Source organism: Schistocerca nitens, chromosome 1 (genome assembly GCF_023898315.1).
Source record: "Schistocerca nitens isolate TAMUIC-IGC-003100 chromosome 1, iqSchNite1.1, whole genome shotgun sequence".
NCBI lineage: Eukaryota > Metazoa > Arthropoda > Insecta > Orthoptera > Acrididae > Schistocerca > Schistocerca nitens.
The window spans coordinates 787,783,188-787,804,926 of record NC_064614.1 but is presented as its reverse complement, the minus strand read 5'-3'; the positions used below and the strand labels follow the sequence as shown (position 1 = coordinate 787,804,926).

Here is a 21,739-nt window from a genome sequence, read left to right as displayed (position 1 = left end):
TGTCTTGACAAATTGCAATCTTTAAACCCTGTCTTGGTCAGGATGTCCTGTTCCTTCTTTCTTCATGTCACTTGGTCACAATTCTCAATGTCAGGCAAATATAAAATTCAGGAGATGGAAGCTGAATATCGAAATACAATGCCCAGTCACATTAATGAGACCACCTGCCACAAACCGGAATAATCACCTTTTGCAGTGCGGGCCACTGCGAGATGTGCAGGAAGATAGCCAGCGAGGCTCTGGAAGGTATTGACAGGGATGCGGAGCTGTGCTAACACCAGCCCACGGCCAGCTGTGCTAGTTTCATGGTTGAGGATCCACGGTGCGTACAGCCTGATCGAGATGGCCCCACGGGTTCTCGAATGGGTTTAAATCCAGGAAGTTTGGTGGCCAGGGGAGTATGGTAAACTCATTTTGGTGCTCTTCGAACCACGGCTGCAAGCTGTGTTGCATTATATTGTTGGTAAATGCCACCATCTTGAGGAAAAACACATCTAGGAGACGACAAGGTCCCCAAGAATAGATGCCTACTTGTGTTGATCCATTGTGCCTTCCAGAATAACGATCACTCAGGAAAGGAAAAAAAAATTCCCCAGACCATAACACTCCCTCCTCTGCCCAGGACCCTTCCGATCATTCTTGCAGGGTGTTTGTTTTCAAATGGCTTTCTGTCCGATGGAGCATGAAATATGATTCATCCAAAAAGGCTGCCAGTTGCTACTCATGGACATCCAGTTGCGGTATTGGTGTGCCAATTCCAGTTTTTGTCGCATATGAACAGCAGTCAGCATGTGTGCACGGGCCAGGCACCTTCTGGGTAGGCCCATATGCTACAAAGTTTGCTGAATCATTGTTGAGGAGACACACTTAGTAGCCTTTGTCTCATCTGGGCGACAGGTGCTTGACATTTGCACATCTGTTCACCCATACAGTCTGCAGTTGACATTCCTCCTTATCTATGGCCTATGGAGCACCACAGTTGCCTTGGTGCCACTTTTGGATAGCTCCATTTTGCCACACATGGTATACCTCAACCATAACGGCATGTGAGCTGTTTACAAACTGTCATTTCGGAAACATACATCCTTAGCCTGAAATTCGGTGATCATGCCTTTTGAGTGTGAGATAAACTGCTCCATTTCTGCATTACGACAATGACTGTACTGTTTCCTGCATCCCTCGATGTACTTGATATAACCTCCATTGCTAGTGCTGCCATCTGTCAGTGGTTATTGCACAGTGACATTGAATGTAGACGGTGGTCACATTAATTTGTCTGGACTGTGTATAATCTGCTGGTCAGCCTTCATCATTATTGGGTTTACCACTGTGGCTTTTATCCCAAACTGCTTCTGATGTCTGTCTGCAGTTTCTGCTTTCCATAAGCATTTGTATTATTTTAATAATGAAGTGATTTCCTGTCCTGGACATGCAAAGCTGATGAATTGGTACGATCGTTGTAGGCGATACAAGGGAATGCTATCCCAACATTTGTTTGGAAGTAAAAAGGGTTTAAAATTCCCCAGACCGTTGCATTGCATTCTTTGAGATGCAGAGCAAGGCAAGCAAGAAGACACTAACAGAGATCCTTAGGAGAAATGGAATGACAAAGAAGGCTGAGTTCCCATCAGTCAGACAACAATATAAAGAACTACCACACCAAACAAGACTAGAGAAATGGGGCATATGTTAAGGACCAGTTGGTAACAGATGTTTGGCGATTTCTGTACAAACTTGCAACAAACAATTTTTGATCACCCACTATATTTTCAACCCTGATATGGTCCGATGGCGACAGACTATGGGACATCAGTGCAGTACATACACAGAGTACCATCAGCAACTTCACTCTGAATTAATTACTAGAGCAGCATATGAAAAACAGTGTCGTGATTCCATTTGCTCAGGAGGAAGTAAGGCTGACTGTAAAGAAGTTACAAAAGAAGAAAGCCCCAGGGTCTGTTAAGAATTATGGCAGAAGTGTTGCATCAGTTTGAGGATGAAATTGTACCATATATAACTGTGTTAATCAATGAATATCTTTTGTGGGGACGTGTGCCCAGAAACCAGAAAATCTCGAATATGATTATACTAAAAAAAGGGAAGACATATATCCAAAGAAGCAAAATTTTAACCGCCTGATTTTTGCCTGGTTAAAGCTCCAGCCAAGATTCTGTGTCATCATCTGAGGGACCACAAACAGGTAGGAGGCATGAGCCCCCTGCACTACAGTTTCAGGAAAGGGAAATCCACTGAGTATGCGATAGATCACGCAATGAACATTGTGAAAAACTCAGTGTTTATAGGCATATCTATCAATATAGCTGGGGCATTAGGTAATTTGTAATGGCCTGCCCTGTTCAAAAGACTGAAACAGGTGGACTGTCACAGGTGTGTCTATAACAGCCTATAAGGTTATTGCACAGAAAGGTGCAATTACAACGTCCCGGAAAGAAAATTGTGAGAAAAACATCACCAATGGCTGCCCGTAGAGCTCTGTTTGCAGTTCCGAGTTCTGAGATGTTGTCTTAGAGCCATTATTGAACCAGCTACAGAGTATAACAAACACTAGATACTGCATCGCCTACACAGGCAATCTCCTAATTATAATATCTGCCAACTCAAGGTCTAAATACGATGAAAATTGTAAGTTTGTTCTTGAGGGACTAAATAACTGCTGTGTAGGAAACAAACAGTAGCAACACACAAACCAACCTGTCTATTATTAAAAGGAACATTATCAAGGATGAGAAACCTCACAATCAGCATGCATGGCCAACATGTCAAAAGAAGGAAGTAGGTAGGAACCTGGGTATAAACACGGATGAAAAGCAAAACCTTTATTTTCTACAAGAGAGGCATTAAACTTGTGAACAAAATAGCAACAATTGGCCAAAGAAAATTTCAACTGCCGTTAAGTGCAACGAGAATGTACACAACACAATCATAATCAGTGTAGAGTGTTACGGATCAAGCACTTGGGGTCATAGTCAGAAAGGTGAGAAAATCGCAGGCTCTACAGTGAGCACAGAGAATTTTACTCCTGCGCCTGACAGGCGCATATAGAACAACACCAACTAAGGTGCTGCTGGTGATTTGCTACCTCTAAACATAACAGTAACAAAGAGAGGTGCACGATATAGCTACATCAAATAAGGAAATAAAGGAGTGAGAATATTATGAAAAGGATAAGTTGCCACTCACCAATAGTGAAAATGTTGAGTCGCAGATAGGCACAACAGGAAGAATGTGAAGCAAGTAAGCATTTGGCCAAAAGGCCTTCTACTGGAGTAGACAACAGGGTTACGCGCGCACGCGCGCACACACACACACACACACACACACACACACACACACACACACAACTACTATCTGTGGCTGCCAAGGCCAGACTCAAATAAAGGCATGTGCTGATACAGAATGGCAAGAAATCTGGAACAGAGTAAAACAGGGAGAACTTCTCAGTTCCTTCCTAACACAAAAGAAAAGTTAAGAGCGTTCATAGTTCCTTCTGACAAAGGGATCTAGACACCACTTGTTGGGACATGGCCCATATCCCAGTTACTTACTGACAATACAACAACATATTACAGACAATTTTGATTGTGGAGCAGTTAGCACCCCAGACCATATCATCTGGGAATGTGCCATTAGACATGATGTTACAGACCAGCACAGGAATGTCTTTGCTAATATGACAGTTTGTAGCATAATAAAGAATGAGGAACTGTGGCATGAGCTAAACTTGCTGACAGTTAAAACAACAGCTTATGAACTGCAAGCCTACATAGCTCAGAAACCACCAAGAAGAAGGCATACTTTATGATAATGAAACACACAATGGCAGAACATTTACCTACAATGCCAGATGTGTGCAGAGTGAGAAGCAGGCTTAAAGGTACTGGATTTGCATTCAGGAGGTGTGTGGTTCAGATCCTCACCAGGCTGTCCAGGTTTAGGTGTTGCATGGTGTGAACGTCTTATTCAGTAGGTGGAAGTGGTTGTTGTTGCCGTTGTCATTGTCTTATTCATATGTGGATCATTTTAACAAACATATTGGACATGTCATGGTATTACAATTTAAGAACAGCAAAGTAACATAATTTATATGTACAGACGTTTATACACTTGATGTTTATATACTTAACATATAGTTGGACAAGGATGGGACAGATAATTGCCCACGGCCTTATAGTAAGGACCACCCGTAAATATCCCGACATAATTTAGGAAAACCACATAAAACCTGATAGTAAGGACCACCCGTAATTATCCCGACATAATTTAGGAAAACCACATAAAACCTAAATCAGGATGTCCAAATGAAGATTGGAGCCTCTATCCTTCCAAATACATTGCCTGTTTGATTTAAACAGTGGTACCTCATTTGGTTTATTCCTAGTATACAGTACTGTCTTGGAACTAAGTTATGTGAAAGGCTTCTGATATACTGTTCATTCATTTCACACTACCAGTTAAATGATCACACTATTTCGTAATCTTAACACAACTCACTGTAAGCTGTAGGTCCAAAGTTACTTTGGTTTTCATTTGATGTACTGCAACTTTCCATTTGCTAGCCTGGCAAATAGTGTTATGCTGTAAGCAATGAGATATTGAGTGCAGAAAGAGGATAAGATATTAGCTCTATCCATTGCAGAGCTTTCGTATAACGTCTTTCAGAGAAAGGAAGGAAAAAAGTACAGTGTGAAATGACAAACATGTTTTGTTGTTGTTAATAGCCTTTGTTACATTTTTTCCCCAAGTAAGCCTTCACTTGTGTAGAATGTATTGCTTAAAAACTAATTTTTTACTGTCTTTTTAAATAAGTTTATTTCAGTAATTTCTCTTTTGCATTTTATTGTACAACTTTATTCCTTAGTAGAAAATGAGATTTTGAGTTTTACATTATTCTTTTTTGGTAATTGTAAGTTCAGTTCTGTGCTCATGGGAAGAGATTATTCATGCAGTAATCATCAATGTTATTTTTGAAGTGCTTACATATGGCATTTAAAATCCCCAGTATGTTGAAAGGATCTTTACAATGCACTCAATTACAGTTTATTATTATTGTTATGGTCCTTTTCTGTAGCTTGAAGACTGTTCATATTTTGTAAATTTGTTCTCCAGGAAAGAATTCTACAGGATGCTGAAACATCGTAGGTATGTTCATTAATTGATGTATTCATGGAATATGCTGAAAAAGTAATAGTTCCACTTTCTGCCAGAGGTAAAACTATGCTGTTGTAAGCATTCAGAATCTGCTGTGGATACAGGAAAAGGGGAGGAATGATCAAACACAGGTAACTGTTTGTTGTTCTGGAACGTTTATTAGGATATGGTCCCTGGTCACAACATGTATTCAATATGGTCTCCCAACTTGGCAACATACTGCATCCATAACATAGCATGGTCGACGTATCCAGTGTAATCATATGCTATCCTTCACATCAGGAAGATTCCAGATACATGCCCAATAGACATATCCTCACAACCAGAAGTCACATGGATTTAGGTCGGAGGATCGGGAAGGCCACACATCTCGAAATTGTCCAGTGATGCTGCGGTTGTTGCCAACGGTTTCCCAGAAGTAAGTATTTCATTTGGTAAGTGTCGTGTGCTGTCACACCAACTTGTGTGTGGACACAGTGTGGTGTGGACACAGTTGCATTCTTGCAAAACTGGAATGACGTGTCACACAAGGACCTCCTTATAACATTCAGATGTAATTGCACACTTAACTTGTACACAAGGTGTCATCTCCTTGAAGAAAAATGGACAAAGAACGAATCAGCTTGTGAAACTATGCCACACAGTCACATAAGCAGAGAGCAGTGGATGTTCCTGCACAACATTTGGCAGAGTAAAACCCCATAGGCAACAATTTCGTGCATTCATGGCACCATGCAAAATAAATGTGCCTCATCCGTCCAAAGAATATTCCCTGGGCATGTATCATCCATTTCCATTCGTGCCAAAAAATGAAGGGCAAAGTCATGATGCAGCATATCTTGGGACTTCATTTGGTGTACATTCAGAATCATGTGGAGATACCAATGTAAAATGCGCTGCTAAATCTGTTGAACTGTTGACTTGGGGGCCGAGTGGGGGTGGGGGGTAGGACTCCTGTGTGACAGCTCGAGCACTGGTTTGCAGAAGAGGCACAGTCGACTATAGCTACAGTAACTTTGTCAACTGCCATGGGAATGGACCACTTCCCTTTACCAGCTGAACCACCTAATTTGTCTGTTTCGTCAGATTTCTCAATTTTATTGTTTAGCTGATTTATTGACATGGGGCTTCTACACAGCTGTTTCTGTTGGCAGTATTCCATCAATGCAGTGCTGTTATTGCTGCTTTTCTGATAAATCAATTTTACCAGCAGTGTATGGTCTTTCTTCTCAATAGCCATTGCATTTCGTGCTGAAAACTTCAGCCTTCTCAACTGTTTACACCGTCACTTCACAGTAGGAATCAACAAATGCTGCTAACTGACAAACAGCATACTGACGACAAAACAGAAAACATTGCACATTCTGACTGCTTGGTGGCTGAAACTGGAACTGTTATTTTTTTTCGGTGCACCCTGTGAGCACACCAGATAGTGAATATACCTCTGATGTTTCACCGTCCTGCGATGTATACAGCCCACACTGTAGCACTTGGAACACTGTTTAATTGTAACCACCCGGTATGTGTGTGTGTGTGTGTGTGTGTGTGTGTGTGTGTGTGTGTGTGTGTGTGTGTGTGTGTGTGTGTGTGTGTTCCGGCTTCAAACTGAAATTCATGGCATTTGTTCTCTTTATGATCTGTGTAACTTTATTGCATATTGACCAGTTATAAACTACTTTGAGGTTTTCATTTCTTTATCTGCAAGGAGTTGTCTTAAATTTTTCTTATTAACTATAATATTTAATCCTGAAACATAATTTTGATAAGTTAATTTGGCTTTTTACCATACCATAGGTTCTTAGTGTTGTACCTTCATAATATGTTGCGTACTCATAATACGCAAAAGAAGGAATGTTCTTTTCTCTGATCCCGAAATAATACACATTTACTACAAATAATGAACGAGCAGTAAAGAAAGCCAAGGAGAAACTTCGATGTTTGCTGAAGACGTTGTGCTCTTGTTAGAGACAGCAAAGGACTTTGAAAATCAGTTGAATGGCATCGATAGTGTCTTGAAAATAGGTTATAAGGTAAATATCATCAGCAAAGTTACTAGATTGTGCTTGAAGAAATAGTTTGGTGCAGGGGGGAGGGATTATATTAGGATAAGGAATCTTACAAGTTGACAAATTTTGCTATTTGATCCACAATATAACTCTTGATGGCAGAAGTAAAGAGGATACAAAATGCTGTTGCCAAATTTAACACAATATAAGTGTAAGTGTTACGAAGTATGTTATGAAAGTATTTGTCTGGAGTGTAGACTGCTAAGGAAGTGATATGCGGATGATAAACACTACAGACAAGAAGAAAATAGAAACTTTTGAAATGAAGAATGCTGAAAATTAGATGGATTATTGGGTAATAAATGAAGGCTTGTATTGTATGTTTACTGGGGGCCTAGAAATGACGGAAAGGCTCTGTCTCCGCCGCAGCCGCAGGGGTCCATAACCCCACGACGACTACCGCAGTCCACTTCAACCCTCCCCCGCCCCACACTGAACCACTCTTTCAGGGTTATTGTGCGGTTTGGTCCCCCGGTGGAAACCACCCCCCCCCCCCCTCCTCCCTCCCAAGGGAACGTCCGTCTCACACCAGATGAGTGTTTGCTTGGTAGAGTAATGGTGGTGTACGTGTACGTGGAGAACTTGTTGGTGCAGCAAATGCCGACATAGTGTAGCTGAGGCAGAATTAGGGGAACCAGCCCGCATTCACAGAGACAGATGGAAAGCCGCCTCCACAGACTGGCCGGCTCACCGGACCTCGACACAAGTCTGCTGGGCGGGTTCGTGCCGGGGACCAGGCACTACTTCACAGTTCAGAAAGCTGTGCGCTAGACCGCACGACTAACCGGGCAGGCCAAAATGAAGACTTAGTGAGTCAAATTGGGGAGAACAGAAATTTTGCTTGCATTTTTGCTTGGGGGGAGCGGGTGAGGGAAAAAAGGAACAGTTGATAGGATATATTTTAAGCATGAAGAAATCGTCAGTTTGGTAAAGGATATGAGCTTAGGGAGTAAAAATCGTTGAAAAAGATCAAGACATAAAAATATAAAGCAGTTTCAGTTGGATATAAATTAGCAATGATGAAAAGGCTGCCACATGATAGCATTGTGTAGAGAGCTGCATCAGACCTCAACTACTACAATTACCTCTGATGTGCAGAAAAATTAAAATTTAAGTAGGTATTAGGGTTCTTCTGATAATTTACTCTTTGTATACGCAACACAGCACTCAATAAAGAGTCTGCTTTATATGATGGAATGTTTGTTATGTAAACACAAGGTTTTTTTCCTCTATGTGGGAGTTACTGGAGTTAATAAAGCAAGATTTTACTCGTAAAATTATTTTTTTGCTGTGACTTGTTATGGCATCATAATGACGTCCATTCACAATGCGCTTTTCTCTTTCTACATTATACAACACGGTTTTTCCTGTGATCTTTGAAAGATTAGCACTAAAAGACAACTATTCTGTAATAACAATGTTGTCTACCACTTTTATTACAGAATAGGGCTGAATAAGTTTCCATTATTGACCTGAACTTGTGTATTTGAACTGCAAATTTTAAATGCGGTCTGCTCTGTGCCTTAGAATTGCAAATTTTAAATGCGGTCTGCTCTGTGCCTTAGAATGCAGTCCTACCATGAATATAGCCCTGCCATTGGTACTATACTGTTTTGTTTAGGGAAATTTAATATGGTCCATTAAATTCTGTTATCTAGTTGGCGGGCATGGTTGTAATTGCAATTTTTCTCTTGTTTGCAGATGTCCATGTTAATGGAGAAATGAATGGAGTTGAAGCAATGGAAGTATGCAGTATTCATAGCCCAGAAAAGCTAATTTCAGCAAAGAAATTATCAGACATTTCTGATGACTGTATGGATGATAGTACACTGGCACCCAGTCCTGAAGAAAAAATGAACAACAGTGAAGAATGTGAACCGACGACAAAAGAAATCGACATTAAGGAGGATTCTGCATCAGAAGCTTCTTATGAGGGTAGTGGTGAAAGCCAGGAAGAAACTCAGCATGAAGAAGTTGGAGAGGACAAAAGTAATCAAAGGTCACTGTCATCTTTAGAAAATCCAATGACCACGGAGAAGAATGTGCTCAGTCACCACCCATCTGAAGATAGTTTATACTGTGGAATTGATGCAGAAAATTCTTGTGAGTCTAGAGATGTTGACAATTTCCTTAATGGAACGGAAGAAGAGGATTGTAGTGAAGGGAACTTTGATAGTGAAACACCAATGGAATTGGGTGCTACAAGTGAAAATGAGAGGGAAATAAAAACCAGTGAAATTGAGGAGGATAATATTTCAGCAATGATTTTAGACAAGTCGTGTAATTCACAGGACAGTGACATTTCAAAAGAAGATAATGAAGACAATTTTTACCATATTTCAGGTGAAAGTAAAGCAGAACAAATTGTAGAGAGTCTGAAAGAAGATTCTTGTACAGAAACTGTTAATAAAGTAAGTACAGCGAGTATCATTAGTGAAGATTCTGTGGCAGACAGTGTAGATAATAGTGTAAAAGAAATAGTTAATTCCAAAGATTCTCATCAGTCTGAGAATATTACCAGTAATTATGAAGTTCCTATGGAACATATGTCCAGCACAGAAGATGCTGAGGAGAATCAGCCTGTAAGTATTGACAAAGACAATGACAGTAGAGATAGTGTCAATGCTGCAGATTTAAATATAAATGACAGTGCAACAAGTGTGTGTGATGATCAGCAAACAGGTAACAGTGCTTTAACAAGTGTTTCTGACAAGAGAGATACTGGGGATTCTGGAGGTGTGTCAGTTGAAGGTGCACCTGTCATGTCAATCCAGGAGCAAGACAGTGGTAAGAATGATGAGAACTTTTGTGTTTCAAATGAGTGTGTCAGTGAACAAGAAAGCACTCAAAGTGATTCTAAAGCACTCAGTGAAGATGATGAGGGTGTACAGTCTAGTGAGAACAAATTTGTGCAGAACAGCAGTGAAAGTGGAAATAGTTTAGATAAAGTGAGTGATAAGGAAGATCTCGAAAGCAAAACTGATGGGGACCCATTAGGAAAAAATAAGAAGAAAACCAAACCCATCGTGGCACCTCTAACACCACGGCGTAGTTCGCGTAATTTGAATAAGCAGAAAAGTTACATAGAGAAGGAGGACGATCCAGACATTCAGGAAATAGCACCTGTAGACCCATTGGCGATTACAGATCCCTTAAGAGATGACAAAGAAAACAGCAAATATAGGAACTCCAAGAAAACTACTATTGTTGTTAATGATACAAAACGTTTGGCAGAAATTGCTGCGGGTACAAAACACATTAAGGGTAAAAAAGAACCAACTTTGGTTATCATAGACACAAATTCAATACTAGCTGGTAAGGGGCCAGTACCTTTAACTCAGGAACCACCGCCTTTGGCAGGTCCTTCATCCAATTCTACTTACTCTGTTTTACCAGTTGCTATCCCTGCTCAGGGTATGTATCCTCGAATGAGCAATCCAATTATTTCTGCACATGCACCTCGGTTAACTACGCCACTGCCTCCTCCGCAACTACCGCCACAGCCACAACCACAGCCTCAGCCCCCACCACCACCACCCCCACCACCCCCTCCTTCTACTCCACTGCTACCTACTCTGACTGATGACATGTTTGTTGTAGAGGCACCATCATTTATTGTTCCTTATGTTTATGAAAAACCCCCACTCAAACCCTTGAAACAGTTCATTGCTCAGCTGAGAAAACAATTGGAAGAAGAGAACAATAAAGAGAAAAATGATATACCTGCCTCACAGTCTAAAAGTGAAAAAGAGGCAGAAACAGCTGGTGAGAGCATAAATACTGTTGGCACAGAAAAGTTGGCAAATGAAGAAACATGTGGAACAAATGAATCAAAGACCACAAAAATAAAAGATCAAGAAAATAAAATAAAAACTGAAACTTCTGAGACAAAGCTGGGCGCTGTTGAGGAAAGGAATCCTAAAGATCCTTTGACTGTAGAATCTGCTATAAAAAATGTGGACATGGAGAAAAAAGAAGAAAAAACTGACGAGGACAAGGAAAAACCTCATAGCTTTTTTGATGAACCTACAGGAAAATTTTTTATTGACATAGGAATGAGCCTCGTTCATGAATATGTGCAAACAGAACTGTTAAGAACTCAGAAACGAAGAAGGGATCGTGAAGGTGGAAGGCCGAACACAGAGACTCAATTTGCTATAAATTCTTTACTTAAGACACTGGAAAGTAGCAAAGAAAACAATGAACCATTTCATATGGAACTTAAAAAATGCGAATACTGTAGTTTTAAGACTGAATCATCTTTAGTTATGGCACAACATTTAGAAACTCCACATATGCGTAATTATGTATATAGGTGCAATTTTTGTCCATTGGAAGTTCGAAGCCCTCATGATATATTATTTCACATGGAGGCTGATCACAATGTACGGGGTCGCCTCGAACGAGCACCAGCATTTCATCAGTGCCCTAATTGTCCTTTTGAAGATAATCAGAAAGGAAAACTTTCTAGACACTTGCTATCCTGTGCAAAGAAACACAAACCTGAACGAAACCAGGAACCACCCATAGATTGGGAACCTCCAGCAAAAATACCCAAAGTTCCAAGAAGTCGTGCTGCTCCACCACTTGGGTTAGGCGCAGCTACATATCAAGCAGTACAAGGGAAAACTTACTCCCAACATCCATTGTTGCCCAAACTTGTTCAGGGTGCACCACTACCACCACCTGTTGGAGGACTTATGCGAAGGGGTAGACCACCTCTGCATAGCAGGTTCTACACACCACAAGATCTGAGGCCTGCGCCAGTGCAGCCACCGCCACAGCCACGTCATGTTGCACCAACACAGTTAAGACAAGGTGAGCACTCCATCTAACAGCTGTTTTTTACCCAATGAAAATAAAACAATAGTGATGAAAATTTGCTTGTTATGCACAGTTCTACACATATATTAGTATGTGGTAATGTCAATGTAAGTAGTTGAAACATAAAAAGACTTGTGTGTTAATCTACACCTCTCATATGGTCTATTGAAATACAACATGAAAAATGCTACGCCCGAAATAAACTTGTTGTTGTTGTTGTGGTCTTCAGTCCTGAGACTGGTTTGATGCAGCTCTCCATGCTACTCTATCCTGTGCAAGCTTCTTCATCTCCCAGTACCTACTGCAACCTACATCCTTCTGAATCTGCTTAGTGTATTCATCTCTTGGTCTCCCTCTACGATTTTTACCCTCCACGCTGCCCTCCAATGCTAAATTTGTGATCCCTTGATGCCTCAAAACATGTCCTACCAACCGATCCCTTCTTCTAGTCAAGTTGTGCCACAAACTTCTCTTCTCCCCAATCCTATTCAATACCTCCTCATTAGTTACGTGATCTACCCACCTTATCTTCAGCATTCTTCTGTAGCACCACATTTCGAAAGCTTCTATTCTCTTCTTGTCCAAACTGGTTATCGTCCATGTTTCACTTCTATACATGGCTACACTCCATACAAATACTTTCAGAAACGACTTCCTGACACTTAAATCTATACTCGATGTTAACAAATTTCTCTTCTTCAGAAACGATTTCCTTGCCATTGCCAGTCTACATTTTATATCCTCTCTACTTCGACCATCATCAGTTATTTTACTCCCTAAATAGCAAAACTCCTTTACTACTTTAAGTGTCTCATTTCCTAATCTAATCCCCTCAGCATCACCCGATTTAATTTGACTACATTACATTATCCTCGTTTTGCTTTTGTTGATGTTCATCTTATATCCTCCTTTCAAGACACTGTCCATTCCGTTCAACTGCTCTTCCAAGTCCTTTGCTGTCTCTGACAGAATTACAATGTCATCGGCGAACCTCAAAGTTTTTACTTCTTCTCCATGAATTTTAATACCTACTCCGAATTTTTCTTTTGTTTTCTTTACTGCTTGCTCAATATACAGATTGAATAACATCGGGGAGAGGCTACAACCCTGTCTCACTCCTTTCCCAACCACTGCTTCCCTTTCGTGCCCCTTGACTCTTATAACTGCCATCTGGTTTCTGTACAAATTGTAAATAGCCTTTCGCTCCCTGTATTTTACCCCTGCTACCTTCAGAATTTGAAAGAGAGTATTCCAGTTAACGTTGTCAAAAGCTTTCTCTAAGTCTACAAATGCTAGAAACGTAGGTTTGCCTTTTCTTACTCTTTCTTCTAAGATAAGTCGTAAGGTTAGTATTGCCTCACGTGTTCCAACATTTCTACGGAATCCAAACTGATCTTCCCCGAGGTCCGCTTCTACCAGTTTTTCCATTCGTCTGTAAAGAATTCGCGTTAGTATTTTGCAGCTGTGACTTATTAAACTGATAGTTCGGTAATTTTCACATCTGTGAACACCTGCTTTCTTTGGTATTGGAATTATTATATTCTTCTTGAAGTCTGTGGGTATTTCGCCAGTCTCATACATCTTGCTCACCAGACGGTAGAGTTTTGTCATGACTGGCTCTCCCAAGGCCATCAGTAGTTCTAATGGAATGTTGTCTACTCCCGGGGCCTTGTTTCGACTCAGGTCTTTCAGTGCTCTGTCAAACTCTTCACGCAGTATCTTATCTCCCATTTCATCTTCATCTACATCCTCTTCCACTTCCATAATACTGTCCTCAAGTACATCGCCCTAAATAAACTTAGGTAATTCATTTTGACAAAATGGAGGATCACCTATCAAATTCATGACCAATACAATTAGGCACATCATTCACTGACAATCATTGTATTAATTCAATAGTGGAATCCAGTTTGAAATCACAGGATGTCTACCAGCAGTTTCTGGTGACATATCCTGCAAAGAATGTTTGTGTGTTGCCTACTATAATTACTATCACTAACTCTTGATTACCAGCACTACAGACTGCAGTGGGTGTGTTAATTGGTAGCAGATAAACTTTTATAATACTCTGCAGTTCACCATGTTAAAGCAGAAATATGTTGGTTGGTGATAGGAAGAAATATACAGTGCAGTTGGCAACTTCATATTGGTCATTTGCTGAGTTTAATTAAAAATTACATTTGATAACTTTAAGTGTGTTTTATAATATAAACGATTGAATATAATAGAGGGAAACATTCCATGTGGGAAAAATATATCTAAAAACACAGATGATGTGACTTACCGAACGAAAGTGCTGGCAGGTCGATAGACACACAAACATACACACAAAATTCAAGCTTTCGCAACAAACTGTTGCCTCATCAGGAAAGAGGGAAAGACGAAAGGATGTGGGTTTTAAGGGAGAGGGTAAGGAGTCATTCAAATCCCAGGAGCGGAAAGACTTACCTTAGGGGGAAAAAAGGAAAAAAGGACAGGTATACACTTGCGCACACACACGCATATCCATCCGCACATACAGACACAAGCAGACATTTTCATTAATGTCTGCTTGTGTCTGTGTATGTGCGGATGGATGTGTGTGTGTGTGTGTGTGTGTGCGCTCGAGTGTATACCTGTCCTTTTTTCCCCCTAGGGTAAGTCTTTCCGCTCCTGGGATTGGAATGACTCCTTACCCTCTCCCTTAAAACCCACATCCTTTCGTCTTTCCCTCTCCTTCCCTCTTTCCTGATGAGGCAACAGTTTGTTGCGAAAGCTTGAATTTTGTGTGTATGTTTGTGTTTGTTTGTGTGTCTATCGACCTGCCAGCACTTTCATTCGGTAAGTCACATCATCTGTGTTTTTAGATATATTATAATATAAACGCATAGATAAAGAATCTACTCACCAAGTGGCAACAGGGGAACATACACACAAAAAGATTTAACTTTTACAAGCTTAAGGAGCTGGTGGCTCCTTCTTCTGGCAGAAGAGTTGAAGGGGAAGGAAAGAGGGGTGAAGAAAAGGACTAGAGAGGTTTAGCAAAAGGGAGGGGTACAGCTCAAAAAAATCACCCAGGATCAGGGGAGACTTACTGGGGTTCTGGGTGACTTTTCTTAACTGCACCCATTTCCCTAAATCTCTCCAGTCCTTTTCCTTCACCGCTCTACCTTCCCCTTCAACTCTTCTGCCAAAAGAAATAGCCACTGGCTCCGAAAGCTTGTAAAAGTTAAACCCTTTTGTGTGTGTGTGTGTGTGTGTGTGTGTGTGTGTGTGAATACTTAACTTGTTCATCATTGCTATTATGAAACACATCTCTTCCGTTCAACAACTGCTCATATATTGTAAGGTATGTATTTAGAGCCCATGTTTAGCAAGCTTTTTTGCTTCAAATGATCTTTTCTGTTATATACCTGAATATTGACCATTCCTCCTCAAGACATCCTGTGTAAGTGTGGGGAAAGTTGCAGAACAGTATTTGGCCAAGTTCATTTTAACGACTGTAAAATCTGGTTGGAAGTGGTGATATAGACTGAGGTGGTTTATAGTTGCTGGCAAAATTATTGCAAGTGTGTTTAAAAACACACGATTGCCTGCCCCCACCCACTCCCCCCAAAATACACACACACACACACACACACACACACACACCTACCTTACTGATATACGATTAGATGTAAGTTTATAAAGATTTTGCTGGAATTCCGTGTTATTAACAATATTACGTAACAATTTCAATCTTGATGGCATTCGAATTTATTTTCCATTTCCCCCTGTAAACAATATAATAGATATTCTCTGATAACATGTAAAAAACAGTGGTTGGGTATGGAATATCATATAATGTGCTTGTTTACTAAAAGTTTTTGTCTGTTAATTAGTGGATGAAATGACCCAAGTAAGCAAGCGTGAGATTGCTATGAGTGTAAAAGTATATTTTCTACTGTGAGCTTTGCATGAACAAAATAATCAAATTAAAGTTGATATAATGTTTTACATTGTAGCTGGTGTCAGTCATGTATTTGTTTCACTGCTTGTATGTTTAATATCCTTGTAGGAATGCTCTACCGACAAGCAGTACCTCCGAACCAGTCTCAGGTGTTACTTCCAACTACATACCAGTTGAGTAACAGTCAGCTGTACCAGGTAAGCTACAAAACACAGTGCAAGTTTCGTACTTTCAGGATGTCTGAGAATATTTCAAATGATTTCCAGTTTTGCGTTTTAAGTATTTTGGAAAGAATGAAAAAAGCAGAATGCTGTTTTGATGGGTGTACTACATTGTATTTAATTTTTGGGTTTAACACATTTTACCTTGCAGCCTTAGCTGTGTTCCTTTTGATTTTTGTGGGAATTGTTGTATTTTAGGGTTAGATCCATTTGTGTGTTGCAGTCATGTGGAGGAGGATATCCGCAGTAGTAACTAGTTTGTGGACAAAAGCCGCCGCGTGGAGTGGCCGCTTGGTTTGAGGCGGCGTGTCACGGATTGCGCGGCCACTCCCACCGGAGGTTCGAGTCCTCCCTTGGGCGTGTGTGTGTGTGTGTGTGTGTGTGTGTGTGTGTGTGTGTGTTTTGTCCATAGTGTAAGATAGTTTAAGTAGTGTGTAAGTCTATGGACCAATGACCTCAGCAGTTTGCTCCCTTAGAAATTCCACACACATTTGAACAAAAGCCTGCATCAGTGCTGTCTTCAGGAAGTTTCTCTATGGCTATCTGCAATAATAATTACTGTGTGGTTAAAAGTTACATCACTGTTATTATTATGGTTTTTGTCTGTTTACATTATTTGTGATTTATAATACGTAAGTTTGTTTGAGTCACAGTTATTATTCATTATGGGTAGAGTGCCACTGCTAGATTGGCATGGATGCTCAGTGTCCGTGGAAAGATAGATGCAGTCTCAAGACCTGCAGGAGCTTAAGATGTTTACATGTTCCTCCTGGTTTTCCGCATAGTTGTATGTGCATCCTGATTTCATTGTACATATGTGTTCTTTTTGCTTCATTTATAGTTACAGAGGCCATTTATGCCATCAGCGATAGCTATTACAAAGCTATCCAAAAGCTCTTGTAGGATACTCCACTCATTGTAATCTTTCCTTCATGGTGTGACGACTATATGTGTATCACGTTCAATACAAACTGTGTTCTGTATGAAATCAGCCTATCAATGTTCCTCTGAACTAACAAGTACTCAGGGCAGTGGGAGTCAAAAGGAACAAAAAGTATAAAATTAACTAGGCAAGAACCAAATGGAATGAAAATGAATTTGCCCGCATCTCGTGGTCGTGCGGTAGCGTTCTCGCTTCCCACGCCCGGGTTCCCGGGTTCGATTCCCGGCGGGGTCAGGGATTTTCTCTGCCTCGTGATGGCTGGGTGTTGTGTGCTGTCCTTAGGTTAGTTAGGTTTAAGAAGTTCTAGGGGACTTATGACCACAGCAGTTGAGTCCCATGGTGCTCAGAGCCATTTGAACCATTTGAAAATGAATTTGACCATATTTTATCAAACAATAAGGAGTTTTTACATTACATGATACTGCAAACTGCTTTCAGATTGTAAGAAGCAAGGTAAGAAAAAACACAAAGAAATAGTCATCAGGTGAGAAGTCGGAAATATCATTTGTGAATGGTGAAGCATACCAAATTAAAGTAGAAAAGTTTCATACCTCAGGAAATTAAAATTGGACATAGATGAAAGGGGTAATTATTTGCATTTAACATAAGTACATAGCCAAAAGCAAAAGATATTGGCAAGTACAAACAAAAAGTAAATCTCAAAATGGAATAAATCAACTGAGAAGATGAGAATTTTGAGTTATTGATGATAGGAACGTGAAAGAATATGCTGAGCTAAACAAAACTATTCAGAAATATCCGAGAGGGTGTGAGGAAATACAACAGAAAGTTGGATAGAGAAGAGACTCAGAATAGTACAAAAAAGGCAAAAACAGAACCTTATGTTGGATTAAACACATTTGGATCTAGGCATCTTTCTTATAGTGCTTATATTGACAATGATAACACTATCCCAATGAATGTTTCTACTTAAAAGAAACAACTAAGCCTTGAAAAGTATGCACTGGATTCTGACAAAAATATTTTACATATGTGTTTGTGTCATAACTGTGAAAACTGATGAGTGAAAGTATGTGATAAGACAAAAACATTTCAGTAAACATAAGTCTGCCAACGAGCTGCTTGGGAGCTAATTGTGAATGTGTGGTTATAAATCACTGACTTCATTATGAAATGGCATCCTAATGGTGTGCTTCAGATTATATAACTGAATTATTGTTTCCATTTTATGCACAATATTTCGATGGCGGGCCCAGTTGTCTTCAAGTGCTGAGAGTTATGCTGTTATTTGTATAAATTGTACATAAAATTGGAACAGCAATTTGGTTGGGCACCTGGAAGTGCACACCATTTAATCAGTCACAGCAAGGGTGCCTGAGAGATCACAATAATGTCTACTAGTCAGTGCAGATATTGTTTGAAATGTTAACTTCTCATTTATGTCTCTGTCTAATTTTTCTTATGTTTCACCTGCGGTTAAAGGTTAGGGAATATGGTAAATGCATGATGGGGTACCAGCAGACATTGCTACTGCTGCTGTAAGACGACATCATATGCACCAAGAGGGAGTGATTGAGCAAGGCCCGTACTTTGGCCTCCCACTCCACCTTAGTCATTTAGATTTTTGTGTTTGTGGTTATTTAAAGTGTATAGCATGCCTGTTGAAACAGTTGAACTTGAGTGGCAAATTGCAACATCTTGTAAAGATTGTGAAATGATCTGTGGGTATTTCAAAGAATTTGTAACTCAATGCAGATACAAGTGCAGTATTGGATCCATATATAAGAAAATTTATAAATTTAACATGTAACTTGCTGAAGTGCTGAGCCCAATTAGACCAGGAAATTGACATTTCAAATATATTTACTAACTAGGACAATAATTCATAAGAAAATTAGTTGCAGCTTATAACCACATGTTTGTAGTTATAGCACAAACAGCTAATTGAGGACCCGTACTGATGGAAGTTTTTTGCTTCTATTATTGTACATTTTCTCTCATGTCACTTTTGGCACTCAAGCTTCTTGTGTGCGTCTTGACCAATAAATGAGGATCATTCAAAAAGACTGAGACTGGAGCTGAAGAAACTTTATTACCAAATAATCAATGAAAATAGATGTTTTCCTCTTTAATAATGTCACCATCTTCTCATCTGCATCAGCTCTCATACTTAATCAAATATCCAAAAATCTTGTCTGACCCATCCATTACAAATTGATGCTGTATCATATACGTATATCATCCAGAAACACTTTCAAAATTTAATATCCGTTGCATTGTACATTTTCACTTTGCTATTGAAAAATTATATGTGGACACTAATTATAGAGCCAGTATTCCCAAGGAGTTTGTCTAGAGAGAAACCACATTGGGGATACTGTGAATGAGGAAAATGTTGTCATTTGCCGGGAAAGCTTTGTTGAAATACGTGGAATTGTCGGAAGTGATAAAACAGTGCAATTGCTTTTTGTCTCCAGTGGCAAATGGTGTAAAAAGCACTAGAATCGTTGGAGTCTCTGTGATTGGTTAAACAAGAGACCTTTATTATATCATACAAGTCAGCTTTTTATAAATGACCATTGCGCTGTAGATTTCAGGTGATTGTTGCCAGCTACTGTTGTGTTTCAATTTGGAACTTTCGTGTTTTTGGGGCAAGTTATGCAAGAAAAAAGGGAAGTCAGAATTCCCTTTCAGCCCTTATGCATAGAAAGTCAGATGGTTGTTCAATATTCTGAAAAAAAAAATTCTCAAAGTGCTGACTTTTTTACAGTATTTGAAATGTATTTTATGGGACACTGAACAAGGAAAATTGTATTTCACACTGTCGTGTTATATCACAAATATTGTATGGAAGTGTCATAGTTCTGTAACAACAGTGCGGGATTTTAAAAGTGTCCAATATTTGTTTTGTTAATGGACAGACATATATATTCATTCACATTGAAACAAAGTTGAATGTGGAAAATGGTTTCATTTTATAAAAGTGTAATGCTAGGCATGTGCTTAGTATACAATAGTACTTTTTAATGCCATATGTAAGGTGTAAAGGAAAAACAGAAATAATTATGTGAAATTTGCTTACAGTCTTAAGATTTTCTACTTGTTTCCATTGAAGCAACTCCTTATACATGCCATGTAATTTCAGGGTTCAAAGTACCTTCTTGCCAGCTCACCAATGGTGAGTCATTTTAATGTTTATTTGCAACAAGTTGGCTCGGTCTGTCTTTCCAAAATCTCCCTATCCTGACCCTTTCTGTATCTTTCCACTTGTAGTTACGTGGTATTTCTTTTAAATATTGATGGTGTATAAGTTATATACAGTCCTTTTTCCTTTTTGTAACAACATTCTATTAGTTTTGCATAAGCATGGGAACTTTGCATGGTGGACAAAATAGCTTGGAAATTACAGACTTTAAAAGAAGCACTTCCAAAAAAAAAAAAAATTTGAAATTGAATTGTAGGATCCTGTGATTTACTATATGTATAACCAGTTTTGTTACAGTTGATAGTAGCTCTGATTTTAAAAATTGTTTGCACACAATTTGAGGCTGTCTTTCATTTTGAAAAAAGTGTTAAGTTAGCTTGAAAAAAATTTCTACTTACATGACCTGCTGAGTGTTCATGTGCAGTGGAAAACTGTGAGAAGCAGAAGAGTCAAATAGACAGTGCAAGATCACATGAACAACAAAAACAATGCTAATGATCTTGATTATTATCTTCGCTGTCCACCACTGCATTAGACAATTATTAATCCCTGACTACTTGAAATATATTAGATGTTTACATCAGTGAGATTGAATTCTATGCTGTGTTTGTTGTTTTAAGTAATAAGTTTAAAGTATTAGTGAATAAAGAATAGGTGTGTGAATATTTTGGATTGATAAGAAGTCTAGTGCTCATTTTGTGTTGTTTTAGTTGATTGAACTGTGCTGTAAAATGTGAAATTGGTGCTGCAGTATTTTAATCAGTTTCTCACATGTTGATAGACTGCAAAAACAAAAATTTCAGTATATCTCATTGTAAGTAGATTGTTCAGTGTTCAGTATTGTTTGTATTTGTGAAGAATCAAATCTTATTACGATATGCTTAGGAACAAAATTTTAATGCAAACCATTGGCGGAGGTACGGCTTGTCGCGATAGTGACGTTGTGAGAATCTGTGACAAATGTAAAAGTTGGGAAGTGTTTCTTTCGTGCATGTGAACAGTTTTACAACATTGTTTCCGCATGTTGTGTAAAAGCACTAGATTTAATTTTTTGGACCTAAAACATGCTGGAAGTTACAGGAATTTTCTTGTATCTTTGAAATTGCTACAAGTATTAATGTATGAAGCATCTTTGTTCAGATTGTGTCATTCTACATCTGCATATATACTCCGCAAACTACTGTGATGTGCGTGGCAGATTGTACTTTCCCTTGTACCACATATTTGCGTTTCTTCTTGTTACACTCACATATGGAGCCTGGGAAGAATGACAGCTTAAATGCCTCTGTACACACTGTAATTCGTGTAATCTTGTTCTTGTGGTCACCAAGGTAGAAATGCCTAAGAGGCTGCACATGTTTCCAGATTCCTCATTTGATATTGTTTCATTAAACTTTGTAAGTAGACCTCCGTGAAGTA

At 39.4% G+C, this 21,739-nt stretch overlaps 1 protein-coding gene across 2 annotated transcripts in view; it reads left to right on the top strand.

Moving 5' to 3' along the window:
* The window catches only part of LOC126261967 (MOG interacting and ectopic P-granules protein 1), a 111,983-nt gene that overhangs the window by 20,342 nt on the left and 69,902 nt on the right, over positions 1–21,739 (top strand). The window contains exons 3-5 of one of the 2 annotated variants that reach the window (XM_049958583.1): positions 8,940–12,056; positions 16,099–16,187; positions 20,261–20,293. In XM_049958583.1, the coding sequence (XP_049814540.1) occupies positions 8,940–12,056; positions 16,099–16,187; positions 20,261–20,293 (3,239 nt within the window). The remainder of the gene's footprint in view (positions 1–8,939; positions 12,057–16,098; positions 16,188–20,260; positions 20,294–21,739) is intronic. The other variant, XM_049958584.1, reaches the window with a different exon arrangement.